Source organism: Amblyomma mixtum, chromosome 5, assembly GCF_055824585.1.
Source record: "Amblyomma mixtum isolate Tamu chromosome 5, ASM5582458v1, whole genome shotgun sequence".
NCBI lineage: Eukaryota > Metazoa > Arthropoda > Arachnida > Ixodida > Ixodidae > Amblyomma > Amblyomma mixtum.
In genome coordinates, this window is record NC_143016.1 from 151,717,472 (window position 1) to 151,741,002 (window position 23,531).

The 23,531-nt window shown below is 44.0% G+C and overlaps 1 protein-coding gene across 1 annotated transcript; it reads right to left on the reverse strand.

The window, feature by feature from the left end:
* Positions 1 to 336: 336 nt before the first annotated feature.
* LOC149344164 (choline dehydrogenase, mitochondrial-like) lies at positions 337 to 13,756 on the reverse strand. Its single transcript, XM_089546187.1, has 3 exons — positions 13,588 to 13,756; positions 7,526 to 7,745; positions 337 to 475 (listed from the first exon to the last, which is right to left on the reverse strand). The coding sequence occupies exons 1-3, from the start codon at positions 13,718 to 13,720 to the stop codon at positions 337 to 339; spliced, it is 492 nt and encodes a 163-aa protein (XP_089402313.1). The 5' UTR covers positions 13,721 to 13,756.
* Between the last annotated feature and the right edge of the window lie 9,775 nt (positions 13,757 to 23,531).

A 23,531-nucleotide genomic window follows, 5' to 3' on the forward strand; every position in this document is an offset into this window, starting at 1 on the left:
AATTGCGGTGTGCTAATCATACAACGCATTTAGCGTGAAAAAATACTAGCTTAGTACTCGTGATGCGAGTGAAATGCACGCCTATCATAGGGTGTTCCAACCAGCAGAAATGGTTGGCGGCGAATCGACTAGGAATTTCGAGCACGATATGGAGGGCTATAGAAGTATCAGGGCCTCGTTTGCAATAATTTTATTTTTTGAAGTGAGCGCCGGGTGAGCGCCACTACGAAGCAAATTTTTTGTCACTTTCCACGCCTTCATCAAGAATGCCTTGGAGCTTGATAGCAGCAGATGTGCAGCTGGCTGGAGCTGCAGGTAATATATTTATTTTCGCCACTACTCCTGATTGTCTTCGATAATCATGGCGGCTGCTTTGTGTCCCATCATCATAGTGGGGAAGTTGAGGTTGCCTGACGTGAGGTACGGCATCGCTGAAGCGTCGACAACACGCAGCTTCTCCACGCCGCCAAGTACTCTGCAAGAAGCAACAAATACATCACTAGATTTTTTTTCTCGTTTCATAAATTCGTAAATTTCGCGTCTGATCCTTTTCTTTTGTTGTCTGCAACAAAACGCAAACAAAACTAGAAGTTTTATTTTCAATGAAATATGCGATTTTCAGCTCCTTTTAGAAAATTTAAAGCTAACGTATGAACAATCTGACTTGTTGGTCTATTGGGTTATGCGGGTTTAACGTCCCAAAATAACTCAGGCTAAGAGAGACGACGCAGTGAAGGGCTCCAGAAATTGAGACAACCTGGGGTTCTCTAACGTACACTGACATCATACAGTACACGGACCTCTGGAATTTCGCCTCTATCGAAATTCGACCACCGCGGCCGGGATCGAACGCGCGTCTTTAGGGTCAGCAGCCGAGCACCATAACCATTGAGCCACCGCGACGGCGTGAAACCCTGAGCGTTTCCCGTAAGCAATTAGGGGTTAAAAAATTGAGCTGCCTGCACATACAGCCGGTGAAAAGAATGATGTTCTTGGCGCGAGTTTTTGAGGGCGCATGTGGTAACAAATAGCAAAATTACGTATATCCTACTTTTTCTTTGAAACTGTACATTCACGCTTCGAACCAGGATAGTGACTAAGGAATGAACAGAAAAGAAAAGTGGTCAGAAAAAACACGGCTTTGATCGTATTTAACGAAATTTACGCACCAAGAGAAACCTGTAAGCTGAGAGACTGAAAATTTTTACATCTTTAAATGTGCAACACTGTCCCAGGTATAACGCCCGAATGAAGTTAGCAGTCCTCTTTGACGATAGAACGTCTACGCTGTGCGAATGCCCTTCTGTTTGGCGACCAAGGGCGGATGCTGTCTTTTGCTGAGCAAGCAGCGCTCAGTGGGGCCTCACAGTGCCGAGGCACGGCTGCAGCGGCCTGTGACTTTCAGACCGGAGTTCTCTCTGCCTGTTTTTATTTTACGTCCCCCTCCGCTATTCTGCAGTTCGCGATAGCCAACTGGATCACCGGGACGACCACACGGTGGCCCGGGGTTGTGTCACGAAGACGAAGGTGGCAGTAGCGCGTGGCGGGGCACTCGCTGAAGGCCGTCGGCCATTAAATCATCTCTTTGCCTTCGCAGCGCGTCTTATTTTTAGGCTGGCAGGCACATAGCATTACGTAAGGATATTCACGACTGTATATAACGCGACGGTACTTATGTGGAGCGGGGAGTCCTCTCGAAAGACTCATCTACTATCTGTATATAACGCGAATACGTCAAATAAAATGGGTAACCGCAAAAACCAGACGTCAACAAGGTTATCGACCGCACAACTAAAAAGGTACATCAGCAAAGTTACGCTCAACATGACAAAATAGGCGAGCGGTGGTCCTAGCGGTGGCGTTCCCGTTGTAGCGCGTGCTGACGCCATCACGTCTTCGGAAGCCGGCGTTGTTCACCTATGTCGCCACTCGCCTGACGCAGCGGACATGGCAGAGGGGACTGTGGCAAACTATGAAATGCTATGAAAAGGGGCTGATGACGGATGCTCCAAGACTTGACTACGGCTACCACCGTCTATGAATTGCCCTAGAATGCGTTACGCCAAGTGCACTTCATTCTTAAATTTGCTCTCGGTGGCCAAAGAGACGCTTATTGTTGTTCGACAACCTTCCTCGCGGTGTTTTTGCGAGTATGAGAAGTGTCAACAACGGCAGAATCAAGCCGAGGCGCCGCGGTCAAATCGAACATGGTTGCCATATGAACGCAGTATGTATTCAGGAATATCGCCAGCGTGAAAGGGAAACATTCGGGAAAGCTGCTGTCTGGGCTTTGTCCGGGCCGGCAACGAAGCTGCCGCCTGCTCAACCTGTGCGAATTCAAGAATAACGTGCTAACCAACTCAACAGCGGTGGGAATACTACTGTGGGGAGGGCTTTCCGCTGAGTCTTTGCTGTGAAGCAGTTGTTTAACTGTTTTAATATTCTAACGTTTGCGGAAATTGTGTGTGTCTGCAAGAACCAGAGATTGCGGCCTTGTCCTGCGTCTAGCGAACAAACAAGTGTGGGTTAATTTTACGCTTCTGTGAGCCGCAAGAGCAACCGTGAGAGCCATAGCATGCAGTCGTCCGTATGTCGCGATGAAACAAGCGCGTCCCGTCAGTTTTTGTTGGCCAGATGCGAAAATTGTGCGGAGAACCTTTCTTTAATATCTGGGCAGTTAGTGGACGAATACCGCTGCTACTGCTTCTACCTTTTCTAGCCACCTTTTGTTCATTCTGTGCCCATCGGTGCCCGAATTTCGTCTCCTTGTTATAGGAGAAAGAATATATCTGTGTGTGTGTGTGCGTGTGCGCGTGTGCGTGTGCGTGTGTGTGTGCGCGTGCGCGTGCGCGTGTGCGTGTGCGTGTGTGCGTGCGTGTGCGTGGGCGTGCGCTCGCGGGTACGTCCGTCTCTGGGTGTTTGTCTGTGTGTGTGTACGCGCATGTGTGTGCGCGTGTGTGTGCGTGTGTGCGTGCGTGTGTGCGTGTGTGTGTGTGCGTGTGCGTGCGCTCGCGGGTACGTCCGTCTCTGGGTGTGTGTGTGTGTGTGTAGTGTGCGCGTGTGCGTGTGTGCGCGCGCTGTGTGTGTTAGAGGGAGAGAAAGGCTAGCTGACGCGCACGCGTGTGTTATCTTGACCCTTTCGAAGCACCCTCTGGTGATTGCACATCAGGGTAACAAACCATTTGCCACCTACACTTCCCAGAATTCTCTAGGCTACGGAAGCCCCCGCCGACGGTGAAATCGAAATCGAAGAAGCAATGGGAGGCAATCATTGTAAAAGAGAAATTTAAAACCGATTCTAACTCAAATTTTTCGCATTACATCATATGATCGCCCATAGCTTTTAATTCGATAGCATTCGTTCTCCAATGTTGAAAAAAAGAGTCCGTTGTTTTCTCGTCCTTTCACCTGCCAGGTGGTAAAGTGGGGAGAGGGAAATCAGTGCTACAGGAAGAACCCAGAAGATGGAGACCATAGAAGGAGGAGGTTCTGGCGCATGCGGAGGAATGCGCAACCTGAGAATGACTCCCATGGCAACAATCCGGCGGGTGGCTAAGGTGGAAGGTGGACAGCGAGGAGCAAGGCGAGCAAACCAGAGGAGCGGGTATAGCGGAGCTGCGTGGGCTCATCGTATGCCACTCTTCCATTGAAGTACCAGTGCACGAGCCACCTCCAGAACCTACTGTCGATGGATTCTGGAGAACAGACATGAACTAGAGGTTCAAATCTGCAAAGGCGTCAAGTGTAAACACGTACAAAGAATACCGAGGGTGGCATAAAGGTGTGTCAAAAATTATGTGTGATGTCTCGTGTCAAGCAAATTAGAAAAACTACAATTGTACGCAGTTCCTTCCCATAAGTCCAGATCACCTGTCAGATATTTCTATCTTCTTCATTCAAAATTGTTGCACTCGAACCCTTGTTTGCTCGTTCATTCTGCGTAGACGCGTTGAAAGCTTATAGTCGTGACTGCTAATGCACAGTAATAAAAAAAAATGGCTGAGGCTTAACTTGGTTAAGCCTGGAGAATGCGAAGCATCATCGTGTCGCGTAATTTGGAGGCGCACAACCACAGCGACGGCGCGAGGTGGGCCCCCGTTTCTCCACTGTCGTGACGTCATCGTGTCACGTGATGTGACGTCATGTATCACGTAATTTGAGGCGCACAACCACAGCGACGGCGCGAGGTGGGCCCCCGTTTCTCCACTGTCGTGATGTCATCGTGTCACGTGGTGTGACGTAATGTATCACGTGATTTGGAGGCGCACAACCACAGCGACGGCGCGAGGTGGGCCCCCGTTTTTCTACTGTCGTGACGTCATCGTGTCACGTGGTGTGACGTCATGCATCACGTGATTTTGAGGCGCATAACCACGGTGAAGGGCTGAAGTGGTAGCTAAAGTAGTATGCTTCGCATAAAAGAAAAAAAGTTATACGTCCTTCCCCAAAGCAGAGGGGACGCGTCGGGAAAGGTGGCACGCGATCTGTGTCGCCCATCGCAGCGGCTAGGGTAGAAGGTAATGGAACAACCAAGCAGCACCTGGCGCCGGTTCCGTTCTGAGTACGGCAGCAGTAAGGTAGGACTGAGGGTACAGACATTTCATCGAGGCGCAAAAGAACGGGCGTGTTCCCGTAGGTAACACAGAACACAGTTCTGCCACCCTTTCCCATGTCCCGCAGTATCGTGATCGCGACAGTACATTCAGCAATTCGTCAAGTCCTAGATAGTAGGTTTAAATCGTGCCTTGCTAACCGTTCTTGCTGGCAACTTCAGAATTCACGTCATCAGGCACAAACAATTCTCAGTCGACGAAGCATTAAAATACTCCTTGGGGAGCACGCGCTCAACACGTCTCCCGCAGCCGCGCTGCTCGAGGAGATCCGCTAATCACGGCCCATACAATCAGCGAGAATGCACTCATTGGTATGGCATGGTACCAAGAGTTTAACGTCCCAAAACACACATGCGCTATTAAGACGCCGTAAACGAGGCCTCCTTATAAATTTCGTGCATCTTCGGTTGTTTTACCTGCACTGACATCCCACAGTACCGGGCTCCATACATTTACCTCCATCAAACGCGGCTGCAGTGGACGGCCATGAACCTGGTTACTGATGTAACCAACCCATAACATTAATAACCACAGTCAGTGCTTCGTTACCCATGTTGTTCTTTTTTGCAATTCATTTCACGATACACCTAGATGAGGCGACCTTTTTTACACTTGTGTTAAGAGTAATTAAATTTGGTGGCTTCATTCTGTGCGTTCCAGAATTTATTTTTAATCCGGAAAGAAGGATGAGCGAACCCTGAAAAATATGGGATCGCAAAGAGCAGACGATGTCTAATACGCAAAATGTAGCAGACGATGTCTAATACGCAAAATGTATTTCTGCATCAAAACTTTCACCTCATCAGGACGCACAGGCAATGCCAAGGAATGGCGGCCATGAAAGAATGTGTAAAAACTGATACCAGTGTGAATGCCTTGATGTCACTTCCCATCCTAGGTCGTTCTAACGTGAGCCGCATTATCCTCGATGTCATTATCTTCCCGCACAATAACCATAAGGTTAAAATGGCCTGTATGGTATATGACTCAATCGAAACAGTGCCGTTTAAAGAAATTCCAGAAGAATCCAAGTGCGAGAGCTGCATATTGTTGAAGGCGAATTGCCACAAAGCTAGTGTAATGCTATCTCCGTGCTTATTAGACAATTTTGGTGTCGGAAATTATTCCAAAACCCTGTGCTACAGTAAGCCTCAAGGCCAGAAAAAACTGCATTCGCTCACAAAAACCTATCAAGTCCGTGAAACAGAACTCAGTGAGCCAAAGCAAGGCGTCGCATGCGGTTACCTATGCACGGATACGTCATTTGTGCATGCGAAGCGCACAGAGATCTCGTACGAAGGAAAGGACGAGGAGAACAAAGCGGTTGTAACGAAAGGCAAGGCGACTGACTCTCTAACTCAGTGTGAAGAGCTGAGCTGTGTTGTGAAGTAAGAGATAGCGAAGAAGAAAGAGGCGAGAGAAAGCATCTAGGCAGACAGCCAGAAATAGAAGAGGCATAGTCTCACTAGCGGGAAGGATAACTTAGGTTCCTTTTTTTTGCGCTTTTTCGTTCTGGCACGCTTCTCAGACTTGTGCTCACGAAGAAGTTAATATTAGCTGCTGGCTAGCACTTACATTATTTCGTTCTGTTACTCATCCGTTTGAGCGGCTGCTTTCATTGAGTCCAGGAGAATAAATGACGTTTTGTTTGGGACGTCTAGGGCCTGCTTATTTATAGACGGCTTTCCGCATGACTCGAACATTCGTTTTCACTAGCACGTACGCACATCATTCCCGCTCTAAGACTCCGGGGTTTTGAAAATTTTTAAAAGTTCCAAATGATTGTTTTTGGCAAATGTTTCGCAAATGATCTGCTTTGCATCTGTTCGCCGTGAGAACTGCATGCGAAGTCTATCGCTAGAGGTCAATTTTAGAAACTATTTTTGATATTTGGTTCATGTTTATTTACTTCACTTATATAGATTACGCTTCCTTAACTATTCATCATTTGAATGCTGCTGAAAGCTCACATGTTAGGCTTTGGGCACAACGCGAAAAAAGATTTCCTCTTTAAAATCACCGAGAAGCAAGCAGCCTTGTTTTCAAGAATTTTTAAAGCATTTATCAACGATAGCAGCCAGCAGTTGACGAAACTAAGCGCAATCGCATATAAGTCAGTCAATTAGCGCGCCAGAACGCTAAGAACCCATTTCCGCTTCATTACACGCATGGTAAGATGCAAATGGTATACATTGTGCCTTATTTATATTGCGCTGATTTTCCCTAACGCTTCTGCATCACTGACCCAATTGGACTAGAAGCTGTAGTCTTGGCGAGCACCTCCGAGAGGCTTTTTAGAATCCCCACGGATAAAATAAGTAAATATGAAATAAGTGCCCCTCTTTAAAATGGCCAGGAAGCATGCAGCCCTTTATTCAAGAATTTTTAAAGCATTTCAAAATTTCTCGTAATGCTTCTGCATCACTGGCCCAATTAGACTGGAAGCTATAGTCTTGGCGAGCGCCTCCGAGAGGCTTTTTACAAGCCCCACGGATAAAATAAGTAAATATGAAATATGCACCCCTCTTAAAAATGACCGAGAGGCAAGCAGTCTTTATTTCAAGAATTTTTAAACCATTTATCAACGATGGCAGCGAGTGGTTGATAAAACTAATCACTATCGCGCGTGAGTCAGTCAATTAACGCGCTAGAACGCTAAGAACCCATTTTGGCTTCATTACATGCGTGGCAAGATGCAAACTTCATACGTTGGGGCTTATTGTTATCGCGCTTATTTCTCCTAACGCTTCTGCATCACTGGCCCAATTAGAATAGAAGCTGTAGTCTTGGCGAGCGCCTTCGAGAGGCCTTTTTCAAGCCTCACGGACAAAAAAACTAAATATGAAATAAGTGCCCCTCCTTTTGATGACCATTGAAGGGCTTTAATAGCACGATTCTGTGGCCATGCTCACCTGAGTCTGGCGTCGAGCACGGCTTGCGGGTGTGTCCCCATAGGAGCAGTGCAGCACGGGTGCCATCCACTCATGGATGTGTGCCGCACAAAGCATCGCAGGTAGGAGTCGCTCCACAGTGGACCAGACGATTCGCACGCAGGAAAAGGTATGTCCCACACGGTTACGTTAGCTCGCTTCATTGCCTCGCTTTGTATGGTCTTCAGGGCGATTTTGGAGCCTAAATCACGCGAGGACCGGAACCAAGAATAAATACGGATTCAACTACATTTGCCGTGATATTGGTAGAAACATTTATGTATATATGAATAACTCCTGTCATTCCTCACAATACTGCCGTTAAGTGAGAGTTAGAGGCATCAATTGTTGCCGATTCTTGAAGAGCGGACATGAACGATGTGCGAACGTCAGTCGTTTACTTCTGGTAACTGCAGGTTGAACATCATTTCTGAACCGCTAACGGTTCTTACACGCCAAATATGCGCATTTAAAGACGCTGATTCTTAAGTTCATATTCGTTTTTATCTTCATTTTTGATTTTGATCATGTTGGCCTTGGTAGAAAAACCACGGTTATTTTCCGCATCCAGACCAAAGACGCAAAAATGTCGCAGCTGGGCGTATAAAAGGACTCCCAAGAAAGGCATCAAGCTTCACAGTGAGACTCCTTATGAATTCATGGAAAATAATGGAGCGCGTTAACACGTACGCTGCCTCGATACACACTCTCTTAAAGCAGTACCCGGAGCGCCACTTAGTAATAGGACCGAGTTGCTTAGTTGCACATATTTGCCGTCTGAGTCACAGCGATGATGAGCTGTGATCGAGCCGATCTTAGCAGGGACGACGGAGAGAATTTTTACTTCTTTTACGTCTCTGAAAAGGAATAGGCATTCCGGAGGAATGCGTACGAGCCGATTAACGCACGTTATTTTTCTTCCCTGATTAGCTATGAAAGTTTTCCCTTTCTCCTATTTTTGCGTGTTTTTTTGCCACGCGAAAGGGCTAAATTGCTTACCAGACTTATAAACTGAGTACCCTTTCTACATGTAGAAGACTGTGCCTGACTGGCATTTTCTTTCGTGTGTTGGATGTGGCAGCTGATAGCACGCTGAGAAATGCTTCTGTGTCAAGAAAATCAGAAGTGTGTGCCGCAGGATAAGAAAGTGGCATGACCGCGCCCCACTTGCACTGATTGCAAATCTCGGTTGAATCACGGATATGGAGCATCGATTCTGTGGCACCGATCCTGGGCAGTAAGTAGGCAGTCTACGCTTAGCGGTACTGGAAGACTTCATGGCAAAATGCAATGCTGTGATTCTTCGCCTGAACAAATAAAAGGGAAGTAGGAAGAACTAACAAGATGCGAGCTGACGGCACGTAACGGAGAAACTAAGAGATAGAACTCAACGTATGCCTAATTAACTGCAGTTGTTTCTGTCCACAAAAGGAGACGAGATTAAATTTCTAGAGTCAGAAGTCGAATACATAAAGGCTCTCACAAAAAAATATACTTTTTTGGAATGTCGAGTATGCAAAACAAAAAAATGAACGCCAATTTCTCTGATGGAAAGGGGAATGTACAAATTGGAGCTTTATGAAGCAAAACACGACCTTGTGCATACTGGTGTAAGATGAAGTCAAAATGAGGATCTAAGGCTAGCTGTCTAATATAGAGAGATAAAATTTGCACTGGATGCTCCAAGTCAAGACGAAATTGAGGCTATTCATAGAAAAAGGCAAAGTACACACAGTTCTTCTTGTGATAGTAAAGCTCACGAGCGGGAAACAAGTAAGATGTGGGTGAAAAACAGTGTTCTAGAGACACTTTAGAGTGAGTGCCTGTGGGGAGAGTTGGTGCGTGACTGAAAATACTGCACGCGAAACGACGAAAAGAAAAGAACACAAGATATTCTGTGTTTTCCTTTATGGTGTTGCCGTGACTGTGCCGCAGTATTTTCAGTGTTATAAAGGGTGAAATAGTCTACCTGAAAGCGATGCTAAAACTTTCTATAATAAAGCTTCTGTGCTGAAAAAATAGCCAGCTGAAAAACAAACTTGTCTTGTTCTCTTGCTTCTAAATACATTTATTTTTGCAGCAAAATCGAAAGTACCCCATGAATCCACGGGAACTGAAAATTTGAGCAAAGCAACCATGTCTAACAGTCTTGGATAGAAATTTTGAAAATTTCAAACATTTAAGATATTCTTATGGAAATATTGAAGGTCCACTCTTTTGGTATGTAGCAAAATGTTTCTTTTAAAGTGACTCCTTCAATTGCATCGAACAGTTAATACTCTCATAGAAAACCAATGGGCAACGCTTTTAAGGATACCAAAAACGTTAATAGAAAAATATACAAGACTGCCGTCGGGTGATTTGCGGATATATTGATTGTTATAGTGAACTATTACGTTGTATGAAAAATCTGCGCTCATAAACGGTTTCCCGCTCACAAACGCTTTTGTCCAGAATTGCTGGGTATTATTTATTTATTTATTTATTTATTAATACTGCAATCCCAGGAAGGGATTTTCGCACGGTGAGCATACAGAATATAGGTAAGTATAAATATTAAGAAAAAAAAGTACAAAGGCCACAAATTAATAATAAGCAACAAAAACACAACAGCAAAAATGAAAGGCTCAATGACGTAACACAGCAAAAAAGTACAATAAGGTTTGGGGCATATAAATACACTACTATCAAGTCATCAGTGAACATGGTCAACAGGGAATTAATTAAATGAAGAAAGAGCACCAAAACGATCACAATATTAAAATCAGGTCATAAAAAAATGGGAAACGGGAATGCATGACTGAGGACATTATTGTGTACTGAGGTTGCCGATGAATGATGTTACAGATAGCTGTAGGACTTCGTCTTTAGTAAGTTGATTCCACTCCGTTACTGTTCGCGGAAAAAAAGAATATTTAAAGCAGTTATTACGCTGGGTGAAAGGGGTGATTGTAAGATTGTGACGTTGTCTTGTAGAATAACCTGAAGAGAAGGTATGAAAAAAAAAATGGCTGTGGCTTAGCTAAGATTAAGCCTGGATATCTCGAAGCGAAAAGCTCTCGCTGCTTTTCATTAAATCCCAAGCTACCACTTCTGGATCGGTGTTTCTGCCCCGTCGGACTGTTGTTTCTCCATCCATGGCGAGTGTCTGCGCCTGTTCTGTGGGCAAGCGCGCCTCATATACCCTCCTTTCAAATGGGAACTGCGCATGGCTGCGGCGAAAGGTCAAACGGTGGCGAGGAGGAGAAGCGGCGGGGACATGCGCAGTAGCGCGCGGCGGCGGCGAAAGGTCAGACGACGGAGAAAGCGGCGGCGGGGGCGACGGCGGCCCCCTGCGCCGTACGTGACGTCGCTTGGTTTCGCGCATGCGCAGAAGTGGCAGATCTGGCCTCCTGCTCACGCGAAGCGCGTTGTTGTCTAGCCTAGCGAAGCTTCTTGCTTCAAAAGGTTCAAAAGATCAAGACTGAGGCGTAGGAAAAAGAACGGCTGCTTCATGGCCAAGCTGGCTATTTTCCAGCAATAGATGCTTGAGATGACAAGAATTGCCACCATTTATAGCTACAGAACTGGTTCAAACAACAACAAAAAAGAAAATAGTTATGATTTTTACTGATGAAGCAAGGCGTTTATATATACCACATTTTCTCGAATATATTGCAAGCCTATGTTTTTGACCGAGCATTTCTCGCGCATCCGAAAAATATCAGTAGTTTCTGCTATGTTCAATGGTGACGACCGAAATAAATGGTAATACAAGCCGACAAAGATTCTACTGGCCCTCTTGGTTTGGTTTGGTTTATGGGGTTTAACGTCCCAAAGCGACTGAGGCTATGAGAGACGCCGTAGTGGAGGGCTCCGGAAATTTCGACCACCTGGGGTTCTTTAACGTGCACTTACATTGCCTAGTACACGGGCCTCTAAAATTTCTCCTCCAAAGAAATTCTATCCGCCGCGGCCTGGATCGAACCCGCGTCTTTCGGGTCAGCAGCCGAGCACCATAACCGCTGAGCCACCGCGGCGGCTGGCCCTCTTCAAATTCATCGAGAAACTATATCACAGATGAATGAACCGTTTCCTAATTAAACTAGTAACGTCCTTAAAAATCCGATTTCTTAACCATCATGGAATCGAGATCGCAGAATTATTTCAAAAAGGAGTTCTTTTCAGCTATTGCCAATGCAGGCACTGCGAGTTAGAATGCTCGCTAAGATCAAAGATGTGTTGAATCAAGTTACGGTACCATTCCATCAAAATCTTGAACACTGTTTCTGAGGAATTCGCAGATTCACTTTTAGATTCTACAGCAAGTACATGTACGCTTACACATCTATTTTAACATTTCTGCAAAGCTTTAATTGGCAGTCAAGGCAGCGTTTTCGGGCAATTATTGTGCAACATTTACATAAATGGCATAGTAATCGCTATTGTAGACATTAAATTCATAATCGATTCCGGTAACAACAGATTATTCTTTCCAGGAACTAGTTTTTCTAAGCCCGAATTGAAAGCCAATAATGTATTAGAGCCTCGCAGATTCACTCTCTATACTATGCATGTTTCTGAACTGAATGCAGTTGTATCTGCCTCCGATACAGTTGGATAAACGGGACGTTTAATCTCAGCCAAGCTGGACGAAAGAGACGTTTTTTCATTATTGGTGTTATTTTTTTCAAGAGAAGAGGTGATGGGAGTCGCATACAGATAATGCCACGTATCATTGTAGGGTCTGTTCGTTCGCGCAAGGCCGCAGAAAAACGGTGTTATCATTTTTGTTCGAGACGCGAGAAACGACCGGTTTAATCTCGATTGTTCACAGCCATGAACAGCTGCATCTACGTGTTTCCAGATTACTCTAGATGATCTCGACCTGTTATCTCGAAGTTTCCTTGGCGGCTTTAAATTGAACGATGCCGCGAGCAGCGGGCATTCGTAGTTCGACGACCGACGAGCACGCTTTTTGCTTACGCCGCCGCTGAGTGATTCAGTTCTTTTCCGGGCGCAAGTCAGCCCAAATAAAGAGCTTCATTTGCAAGTCTTTCTGGTGTCTTCCTGACCGCTGGACTGCCGTCACTACAACGTGACAATATGACATATGATGTCATACCGTCAGGCTGCTATGAAGTGTGCGTTTTATCTCCCCGAAAAGCATAAAATGGCTGTTCTTTCAGTGTCTCTTCTTTTTTAGTGTTAAGATATAACCACGTATCTATTATGCTAGAACAGCTACCAGTATAACAAAATACACAGGCTACAAAACAGAGCTGTGCGCAAAATTTAACAAGTTGGCTATGGTGCAAAGTCTAGGGCAATATTTGACCAATTGAACAGGCTCCTGTCAGCGTGCACCTAAAGATCCGCGCTCGTCGCATGTTATCACATCTTCACAAGAAAAATTAATACTTTATGTCAACTACTATGGTTCCGTGTTCGTAAAAACGAACACAGAAGCATAGTTGTTTCCATACAATGCACAAGTTGTGGCAAACTCGCTTCTGTACACCCCCCTACTGTTAAAAAATTGTAAGCTCTCATTCATTACTCAAAACCTGTACTATTAGCTGTTGATCAACCTATCACAAAAAGTTGACATTTATATCAATTGGTATTTGTTTTGGAAGGTGTACTTTTGTCTTATATTAGAAGAAAAACTGTTACTAATGTGACCAGTGCGTATCAAAACAAACCAACTTCAAGCCTAATGCCCAACGGCAATTAACGTTTTGCTAGAGTGAGAGGTAAATAATTTGGTACATAAAATTCGGCTGGTTACGACTTGTACAGGTGGAATAAAATTGATATTTAGACCACCAAGTGTTATTATTAATTGTGCGGGACTTTATGAAAACCATAGAAAATATCAATGAATATAGGATCTCAGTGCTAATCAGAAAGAGCATCTTAATCAAGGCACGTTGTTTATTGAATTATTTCCGTTTTACAAAATTGACTATCCTGGAAATAATGTTCGAAATAAGGTTAGTAGGACAAGACAGAAAACAGTTTCTTGAGAAAATATTCTAATCAGTTTGCGCGAAGGTACATACCTTCAACCAGCGTGTCCAGGTCATCTCTTTGCGAGAGAAACTGAGGCTCAATGATGGGGTATTCATCAGCATCTGTACTTTTCAAACGAATATATCCCGACGAATTTGGATGTAAAAGTATAGGCACGATCATTAGGACATGCTGTCCTCGTTTTGGCTTGTAGTAGTCATCAAAGATCTGAAAAATATATAGTACACGTGTTTGTAAAGATGGTGCCAAAATACGATTTGCATCAAATTGCACATTTTTACGATTAACAGTTTATAAATTTAATACGAGGCTGACGCATGTCTCGTGTCACAAGGTTTCTGGTTGTAACCAATTCTAGCACTTGAGTTCTGAGCAAATAATTTAATTTGTGTACAATTATTGGTGCAATGATTTCAGGGCTCGGCCTCAGACGGTCATAACAAAACATAAACCTAGATGTTAGAAGCGAACTGCCCCGCAAGGACATCCGGGAGAGTAATTTGCGTGCAACCTATTATGAGCTAAAGAGCGGAGTCGTTAAATCCTAAATCGTAAAAAAGTCGTTAAATTCTGACGCTAAATCCGAAGCGTGTTGGTCACACTACGATTAATTTATAATGTATAGGTTGGCCGCATTTTCAACGGAAATTTCTTGTGCTTCCAAGTGAATTTCTCAGCTTAATGTACCATATTTGAGAGGGCTTTGTTTAGCGGGCCGATAATTTAGGGGCCTAAATTGTTAACTGCTTTTTTACGACTTTTGATTGGCTGGAATTTGTTATTTCTTATAAGCGCAACTATTATAAAAGTTTTGGTGTTTATGAGATTGAAATTCTGTGGTCACAAACCACATGGCTATCAGACGTCATGATGGACGATCTCCAAAGGATTGGTATTCACAAAGCAGCAGCTGAACACGACAGGTCTCTGAACACAGCTGCAGGTCACTTGATGACTCTTCGAAGAGGCAGCTCAGAAAATGGGATATCAGCTGCCCTACTTCTATAATGGTAGTGTATTGTATGACTGTGTAATGAGACAGATAAACTACTATATTTTTCCTGACTTTTAGAAGCTTGGTTCGCGCTGCGGTGGTCAACTCGACAAGGTGGCATAATGCTCAGAGATTCCAGGCTGTTGCTGTCCCTGTCAACGTGAAGGTTACAGTTCTTGGGGGCTCTCGCTTGTCTTAGATGATGGCCGCGGATTCAGTGTTTCCGGCAAGGAAGTGGTGCATAGTGAGCATAATTGATGAAAGGCAAGTAGTGACCTGTACCCCGAGTTTTCGGCCTTTTTGGCGAAGCTTGTGTTTCGAGACCTCGTGTCAAGTGCTATTAATCGTCTTCTTAATTTTCAGGGCTGGGCAAACAGTCTCGGAATGTTATCATCCTATTCGTCGCTCCGGTGGAAAGTTTTCCATAGCTTGTATAGCGTTAGCTTGCAAAGGCTTGCTACGCGTAGATGGCATCGTTCATGTGAAGTATTATCATCCTAAAAATGTCAGCCTTAGCGCCATACTCCCCCTCCCTCACTCCCGAGAGCTCGTGGTCGTCACCTGCATGTAATGGCGTCATTATACAGGAAGCTTATAGCACCGTTAGTAGAATGACAAAGTTTAATATGTCATGACAGCCCATTTTAATAAGTCATGCGACCCATTAATTAAGATATTAATTAGGGCTGGAGCATTTCTCTGTCTACATGACCACCCTTCCAACCTTTTTTGGCGCGAGTAAGTTTGAGAACTGACCTAGGAAATACCGATTTGGCCAGCAATGTACCCAGCTTCCACTGTTGTGGGATTGAGCGTGACGAAAAGAAACTGAATGTCCGGAAGTGTGGGATCAGAGCCCGGTGTATTGAGAAACGCCACGCCTTCTACACCATAGCAGCTTGTCAAAGGACCTGAAAGAAGAAAAAAAACTCGTGTTACGTAGAACAATCTTTTACGGTGTTTTTCAGTACGTGGCAGCGATTTCTGCCAGTCAGCAGGCGCGAGGGCCTGGCCTACAGCCTCCTAACCTGCTGCGCTTAAGTGTTTACTGCGTGATATATGGGACATCTGTATTTCAAAACAGTAATAGTGGAAAGAATACAGAAGCAACTACTAAATCACCGCAACTCCGCGTCAGGAAGCTGCTTCTCTTGCTACGTTACAGGGCGATGACTCATGTTTCAGGCAGATTTAGGTGCCAAAGCCACGCAAAAATATGAGGCCAAGAGCAAGGTGCGAATCATTTTCGACCTTCTTGAGTTCCTTTAAGGGGTACCGTAATCTAAGCACATAGGCATGGAACGTTTTGTGGCCACTGAAGGGGCGCCGCGTCACCCTAAATAACAACTCGCGACCTAGTCTTCTACCTCTGAGATCCGTAGTAGCTGATACACACGACACGTGGTTTAATGAACGGCAGTATTATTTAATAACTTCTCCTATTGTTTAGACATTGCAAAGGACTACCGCATAATTGCCGCTTTTCTCTGACGCCTCATAAGAAAGCATGTGCTAACGTGATGTCATGTCTGTGAACTTCAGTGACATCTGTGCCTGCCACAGTGGCGCTGCATGTATAAGCAGTTGTGCTTTGGTGTTTTGTAGACAGGCGAAGCCCTCTGGTGCCTCGCTGAGCTTTGCAAGATTCTTCGACAATATGATATTGTTTAGAAAGCCTGCTTCGCATATTAACGCGAGAGCATTGTTGGTGTTGTTGCGACTGAGAGAAGGATGAAACACGGGCCTGCCATCACCGCTGCCACGTGCAGATTGAGGAGAGTTAAAAGATACGTTAAGGAGCTTCTGTCGCCGAAAATCTGGCGTCGTCATCGGCGTCGGTCTCGGCGCCGTGTCCGCCATGGACTAAACTAGTCCGCTAGGCTACAAATAACGGATAACTTAACTTAATTGTTCAACCGGAGAAGCTACCTCTGTGATACTGCATATGTTTTGGAAGCAGCAATTCTACTGCGTTTTTATAAATTTTGTTCAAGAAATGTTGATGCATACCGGTCCTCTTCAGTGCGTACACGGGAATCGTTGATGGATCATAATAGTTGATCTGTATATCCTCTTCACTCGTTGCCGCTATTCCGTTTACGGTAACGTGATCGAGCAATTTCTCGCCCACCGGAAGATCGGCAATGAGATTTACCTGGAAAATGACGTAAGCTCAAGCCTAGTGCAACAAAAAGGGTGCACACTGTCGGCCGATGTTTAGACCAAGAAAAACATCAGTGGAGGTCACGATCAAGCATTTCAAATAGCCAAGCGACCAGTCCTTCTTTCGTCATGATGGTGGCGTGTCCGTTTTAGAATGACGGGACCATTAATTTCGTTCGTGTCTGCATCTGTGAAAGGAGAGGGCTGACTAAGGAGAACGCACTCAGTCGAGACTCGAAACTCTCACTCAAGAAGAAAGTTTCAGGCATACCAACTGAAGGCCGCTTCTGCAAAGCCTTTGGAACAATTTTGTGCAAGCATAGTGCATGACGCAGGCATTTTTATACCAGGAGCAGTTTTACGGTAAGATTTCACTTACATTCCGAATAGAATTCTTCTGGCAAGTCTGGGAAGGATGACAGTTTGTGCACAACGGAATGCGAATTTGGCCTGAAACTGCATTGTCATGGCTAGTATTCACATTTAGGATGCGGGAGTTTTGCGGTATGAAGCTAATTACAGCAGAAAGCATGGCATGCATGTTTCTCCGAGCAGGTAATGTTTAACCTGACAAACAGTTCAGCTTTTCTAATAGGATCATTTTCCATATCGCTAAATATAGAGTGAATTCGTTTAGGGTTCAAAATAGACATAATGAACGCAGTTTTAGGTTGCAACACGAGTGCCGACCTCAATTCCTCTATTTGTGGAGGCTAAGAAATTTCCCGTGATCGCTGGTTCCAGAGCACACGAATGATGATGTACCGCAGAGATAACTTGATATTTCTGCTGCATAATGCTTAAAAAATTTAACCTGATGGCTTCGCTTTAGTACTCCAACGAATCAACAATTACCAGGGTAAAAGCGTTAGAGGGCACTGCGGAGACCCATTAGAGTAATGTGAAAGCACTGACGTCTCCTCGGCGCTCGTCGCCTCTCTCTGCTCCTAATTGCCTCTCTTTGCTAATAAACTTTGCTAATAAATAACTCTCATACTTTAAACGAGTGCACTTTTCGGACCGACTGCTTTAAACACTCATTCTTCCCACTATCCATACGCGAGTGAAATGCCCTTGACCCAACCATCACAAGTTGCTCATCATTAAATACCTTTGTAGCCCTCGTCGAACACCAACTAGGTATGGAATAAATGCTTGACGTACTTTTGAATATGTACCCGCCTTCCAGTCAGGCACAGATCGTGTTCATTGTGCGCGTATTACTACATGTTCTTCCGTTGTATTACCTTCCATTTTTGCCTATTATTTTTAAAATATTGATTCATTGGCTTCCAGTGTCTGTTCTCTGTTCCATGATTACTGTTCTCTGTTCCGTCCATTTGAAAGTTTATACCCCTTTACTTCTATTCTTGAGTTCTTGCTAAACATCTTACCCTCACAACGCTGAGTGTTTACCTTTGTGTTATGCTTGCTTGCCTTATTGTGCTTATTTATTAGACTGTTAAACTTATGCCCTTCCTGTTATAATCCCATATGGGATTGACAGTATGTTCCAATAGATAAAATAACAAATAAATAAATGCCGCCTTTTATATGGCACACACAATTGTTCATTTAATTCTCTTATCGATCACATATCGATCACGTATCGATCGCGCATCGGTCGCGTATCAGTTGCTTATCGATCACTTAACAGTTACTCATCGATGACTTATCAGTTACTCATCGATCACATCATTTACTTGTTACCACTTATCAATCACTTTTCTGTCACTCATCAATTACTTATCGATCACGTATCGACCTCTCATCGATTGGGCAATCATCTCACTGACGGGATTTGCAACTCGTCCAATTCCGCCGCGCTTCATTTAAATTTCGTGCCGCGTGTTGGCTCCGCCCACCTTTTCGGTCACGTGGGCTAGTCACATGGTACGTCATGTGGTACCGTACTTCCGGCGATTCGAATTTTGCGCCACTCCGGGCCCGACCACGCCCACTTTTAGTCACTTTTTTGGTTTTTACTAAATAACTAATGATCCGATCGGCAGCAAATTTTTTGCGCCGCATCTTCACATCATCATCCTTCGATTATACCACTTTTGAGACGATATCTCTTTATAGTTTCTCACAATCCCTGCGGACATGGTTCTGATGACAGAAAGCCGCCAAAATAGTGTAGTAATGCTTTCGCATTAATAATTCTTGATTGCTAGAACATGAGCATTGTCCATACCATAATGAATTCAAGATGCATTGTGTTTTATTGTGATGTGTTAAGTGGCGGATGAGTGCTTAAGACTTAAGTAGCAAGCTCAAGGTGTACAAAAATGTTTTCTGCTGAAATTTACAAACAGGTGAAAAACCATCAATGGTGTAGGGAGCCTAATACGTTAGTTCGTACTTGTTGGTAATGACAAAAGAAATGAACTATAAAAATGGCTGTTAGTGAAAGCTTTAAAGATGGTCTTCTTGACGATCCTTGCGTGGGCAAGGATCTCGAGGCTCCGAACTCTTCAAAAAAAAAAAACCTCAGCCTTCTTCTCACGAACAAAAGGGGGATTGAGGTGCATCACCATATGTAGCAAAGCACGGGATCAGAATTCAGAGTGTTTCAAAGAGACCTGCTCCATTAAAAAGCTAAAACCACATGGCATATCAATAAGTGCGTCTTCACTTCTAACGAATGCCTGGTGAAGAGGAATGTGTTCATTGTAGCATGGAGTTGAAAGCTCTGTGCATGAGAATAAAACGTGGTGTGCAGTAATCTCATCTCCGCATTTTTTCATGATCAGGTTTGTCTTATATTGTTAGTAGGAGGTCGTGTGTAAGAAAGTTGGAAGTTGAGTGTAAGGAAGTATGAAGTTGTGTTTGTGTAAGGTGCGTACGTCTAATGCGGAAACGCCATAAAATTACTTCTACTAAACCTTCCTGGTGACAACAGGTTTTCCATTCACCCATTACGTGCTTTACCAAATGCAGTTTCTTATTTCATTGTCCATGTTTCCTGCCATTTAGCCTTCAGATTATTGTGTATTGATTTCATGCAGTCTCTATGGGGTATGCTGGCTTTTATGATTTCATGACTGCGAGCTTGTGCAGGACATAAGTCGGTTCTTTCCTTAGCGTCTATTTCAACATAGCTTGGCACCCAATAGAATTTTATTATATGTCCCTGTCTTCCGACTTTTTCTATATTTTGAAATATGTTGCCTACTGAGCGCTCGAGTGCATTTCTGGAATGTAATGCCGCGACCCCGCTAAGTAAATCCGTGTAGGTTATGCTGTACCGAATGGTGTTATTTATTATTCTGCCTACAATTACAGAGACTGCATAGCATCCGGCAGTAAAAATGAATGCACAGTTAGGAATTGTTACAATTTTTTCGAGTTTCCTTGTAAAACCACGCCTCCTATATTATCTGCTGTTTTTGAGACGTCAGTCTATAATTCAGTCAAGTACACACATATTGTAGTGCTCGCTATTCCTGTGCTATGTGTTGGTGTGGCGTTTTTTTTTGGAACTGTGTTAACGTGAAGTAACACAATCTGAAGGCTGTACAATGGGGTTAATAGGTTATGCTTTGAGGTGACGTCAGGAAGGCTGTCCAATATTTCCAAGCTTAAGAAACTATCCTCGAATCTGAGAAGCAGAAGTCTGATTGATTGCCATTTATTGTTGAATAATGTTCTGGAGGTGCACTTTATAACAATCGGATGACAAATATATTTCTGTAGAGATCTTATTTTCAGTAGATATGTGCTTGCAAGCATTGTTCTTTTGTCTGCCAGGGATGGTTCGTTTGTTCTTAAATAAAGACTATTTATGGGAGGTGTTCTGCATGCTCCGGTTAAAAGACGAAGACCTAAGTTCTGAACTGGGTCCAGCCGTTTAAAATACGACGGCCTGGCTGATCGATAACACGACGGATCCATTATCTAAACAGGAGAGCACTTGATAGCAATAATTGTATAAAAGGCAAGTTCTATCGGCACCCCAGCGTTCGTTTTCTTGTAAGTACCTTGATTACGTGGAGAGTTCGAGGGGCTTTATACGCTAATTTTTCATTTGAGGTAGGAATGTGAGCGTCTTGTAAAATGTCCTGTTTTACTCGTAAAGCCACTTCATGGAGGTATAGGGTGGCGTCGGTTTGCAGGCCCGGTTTTGAGAGAGCACAGCAGAGCCTGTGATTTTTATAGAGAAAACTTGAATCCATTTTATCTGTCCAATTTGCCAATTTATTTACTATCATCTGTATCTGTTTTTCACATGTTCATACACTGGAGGGCGTAGGACACGTAATTTGCAGGTCATCTGCAAACACTAAATACATAATCGACTTGGGGACTATTTCTGCTATAGAGTTCATGTTTATTAAAAAAATTTAGGGCTTAGAACGTACCCTTGAGGCACACCGTTCTCCTGGATGAAAGTCACTGATAGGGCAGTATCTAAACGGACTTGGAATGTACGGTCTGCTAGAAAGTCGCTGAATAGCCCAGCATCCCGCCATGATGCCTTGGTCACGGCGTATGCCGAACCTCCAAGTGGTGTCGTACGCCTTCTCCATGTCAAAGAAAGACTCCAAGACAATGCTTCTTGTCTAGAATACCTCTCGCACTGCGTTTTAAAGACGGACAAGGTTATCTATTGTGCAGCATGCTTGTTGGAAACCACACTGATTTATGTCTAGAAGCTGATGAAATCCAACAATGAAGGTCAGTCAGATATTCACCGCACTTTCAAATGCTTTTGCTAGGCAGCTGGTAAGTGCAGTTGTCTACAAGACTTGCTAGTGGTTTCCATGCTTCAACAAAGACACCATGATGGCTTTCTTTCAAGCGCTGTGCACCTTGCCTGAAAGCCATACTATGTTCAAAATGCTAGGACGGCCCCAATGGCGACGATCTCAGGGAGGTGTGCAAGCATGATGTTTTTATTATCGGTGCCTGCTGCTGTCCGTTCGGCCGCAGATAGCACTCTATTTTGTTATTGTGTTGTAATTTTCTTGGTATAATCTTGATTCATGCCTGCCTTTGTGTTAAGTTTTTGTTTTTATGCTATGGTTTTGTGCTTTTGAAACGTATCTTTCTAGTTGGCAGAAGTGGAAACAGCTGCGGAGTCCTCACCTATTATGTTAGCCTGTTCTTCTAATGTTGTTTGCGTACCATGAGTAGACAGAAGTGGAAAAGTGTAGGAAGAATAGTCGGCATTGAGTTCTCGGACCTCATCTCACAATCTCTTGGACGGTAGTGAACTGTTTATTTCGGCACATATCTATTTCAGGACGTTTTTCGGAGTTTCTGCGAAGAGGAGCCGTTTTGGCCCTTGCCCCTTTAAATATTTACACGTTCTGCACTGCCGGCTACCTTGGAAATATTCACCACGCTTTGTTCTGTTCTTTTTTGCTAGTGTCCAGTCCTGTGCCCGCAAAACTTTTTTTTTGTTATTTGTCTTGATGTTTCTGAAATCGCTATTTTTGCAGAAGGAATGAAGAAGTGGTAAAAATTTATTTATTTAACCAGCTCTTAGCACATCATCGAATTCTCTATGCAATGCGGCATTGTCGCAAATAGTGGTGACCAATAAGCCTATTGAAGTTTCCAGTGCTGAGGTCGTATTGGAATGATTTCGACCGAGTATGATAGTTTTAAAATTGTGGGTAAGTTGTCACTTCCTCGGCAATCATTTAAAACATCCCAATTAAAATCATTAAACACTGATGGTGACACGTAGATTGAATCGAGGTAGCTCATTTTTCCTAGGCTGGGACAGAACATATGGTTTCTCCTGTATTCATTATGCATATGTTATTTGTAAGCAAAATACCTTCAATTATTTGCCATCTGGTGCCTGTGCGCTCGCTTCCCCAGACGGGGGAGCGCGCATTAAAATCTCCAGCTACCACATATGGTTCATGCAGTTGTTAGAAAATGCTTTCGAAATCACGGATGGTAACTGTCAGGTGTGGTGGTATATACAGAGAGTGTATTGTTTTTCTTTTGTCTTAACTACAGTCAGTGCTTTAGCCTCAAGACATAGATGACATTTCTCCGGCAGGGACGTCGCTTTGCTTTATGACTGCACCGCACCTGAGAGCCTGCTCGCTGGTTCTCTATCTCGTCAGAAAATTTGAAATTTTTTAAAGATATTTGTGTGTTGTGGACCTACGTTTATCTCTTGAAAACACAAAGCTATAAGCGACATTGATTTAAGCTTGTCTGTAATCCCGGAGTAGTTTCTCAGCATTTCTCTGCAGTTCCATTGAACCAAAAATTCCCTCTTTTAGTGTGTTGGGGGAGAGTTAGTTTTCAGGAGGCATTTCTTGGCCTTCCCTTTTTGTTCTGTAAAACGTAGAGTTGAGCTAGTTGGTACATACTGCTGGGAAAAAAAACAGCGCTGAGACGAGGGACAAAGAAATAAGAAGACAAAAGTTACCCCGCCCCTCCAACACACGCGTGCTGGGGATAGCGTCCATGTCAGACAGTGTGCCGGAGGCAAAAGTGAGGACCACGTGCTTTGTAGGAATTTCTTTATCTTTTCGGATTAATATTCTGTGTACATTGGTTACGTTCTGTTCATTGAGTCCTTGTAATATTTCTTCTGTCAAATAGATGAGGTTATTATCCGATATTACACCACGCACAGTATATAGGGACCCGTAGGGTGTAATAGTGACTGCTGTTTCTCCAAATCAGACAGTTTCATAGTATGGGTAGTTGGGTTATAAATTTCACCTGAAGGCTACGCTCAACTCTCCAACAAATGGAGTATTACCAGTGCAATTATTCTTGATTGCTAGAATATGAGACATTGACCATACCCCAAGGGATTCAAGATGATCCCGCGGTCCA

Excerpts from the sequence above, each read along its gene's own strand:
- LOC149344164 (XM_089546187.1), bottom strand. The coding sequence starts at position 13,720 with ATGATCGTGCCTATACTTTTACATCCAAATTCGTCGGGATATATTCGT. Across the intron at positions 7,746-13,587 it reads CCTGGACACGCTGGTTGAAG|GCTCCAAAATCGCCCTGAAG; the intron begins GTATGTACCTTC and ends CGCGTGATTTAG. Across the intron at positions 476-7,525 it reads GTGCTCGACGCCAGACTCAG|AGTACTTGGCGGCGTGGAGA; the intron begins GTGAGCATGGCC and ends TGCTTCTTGCAG.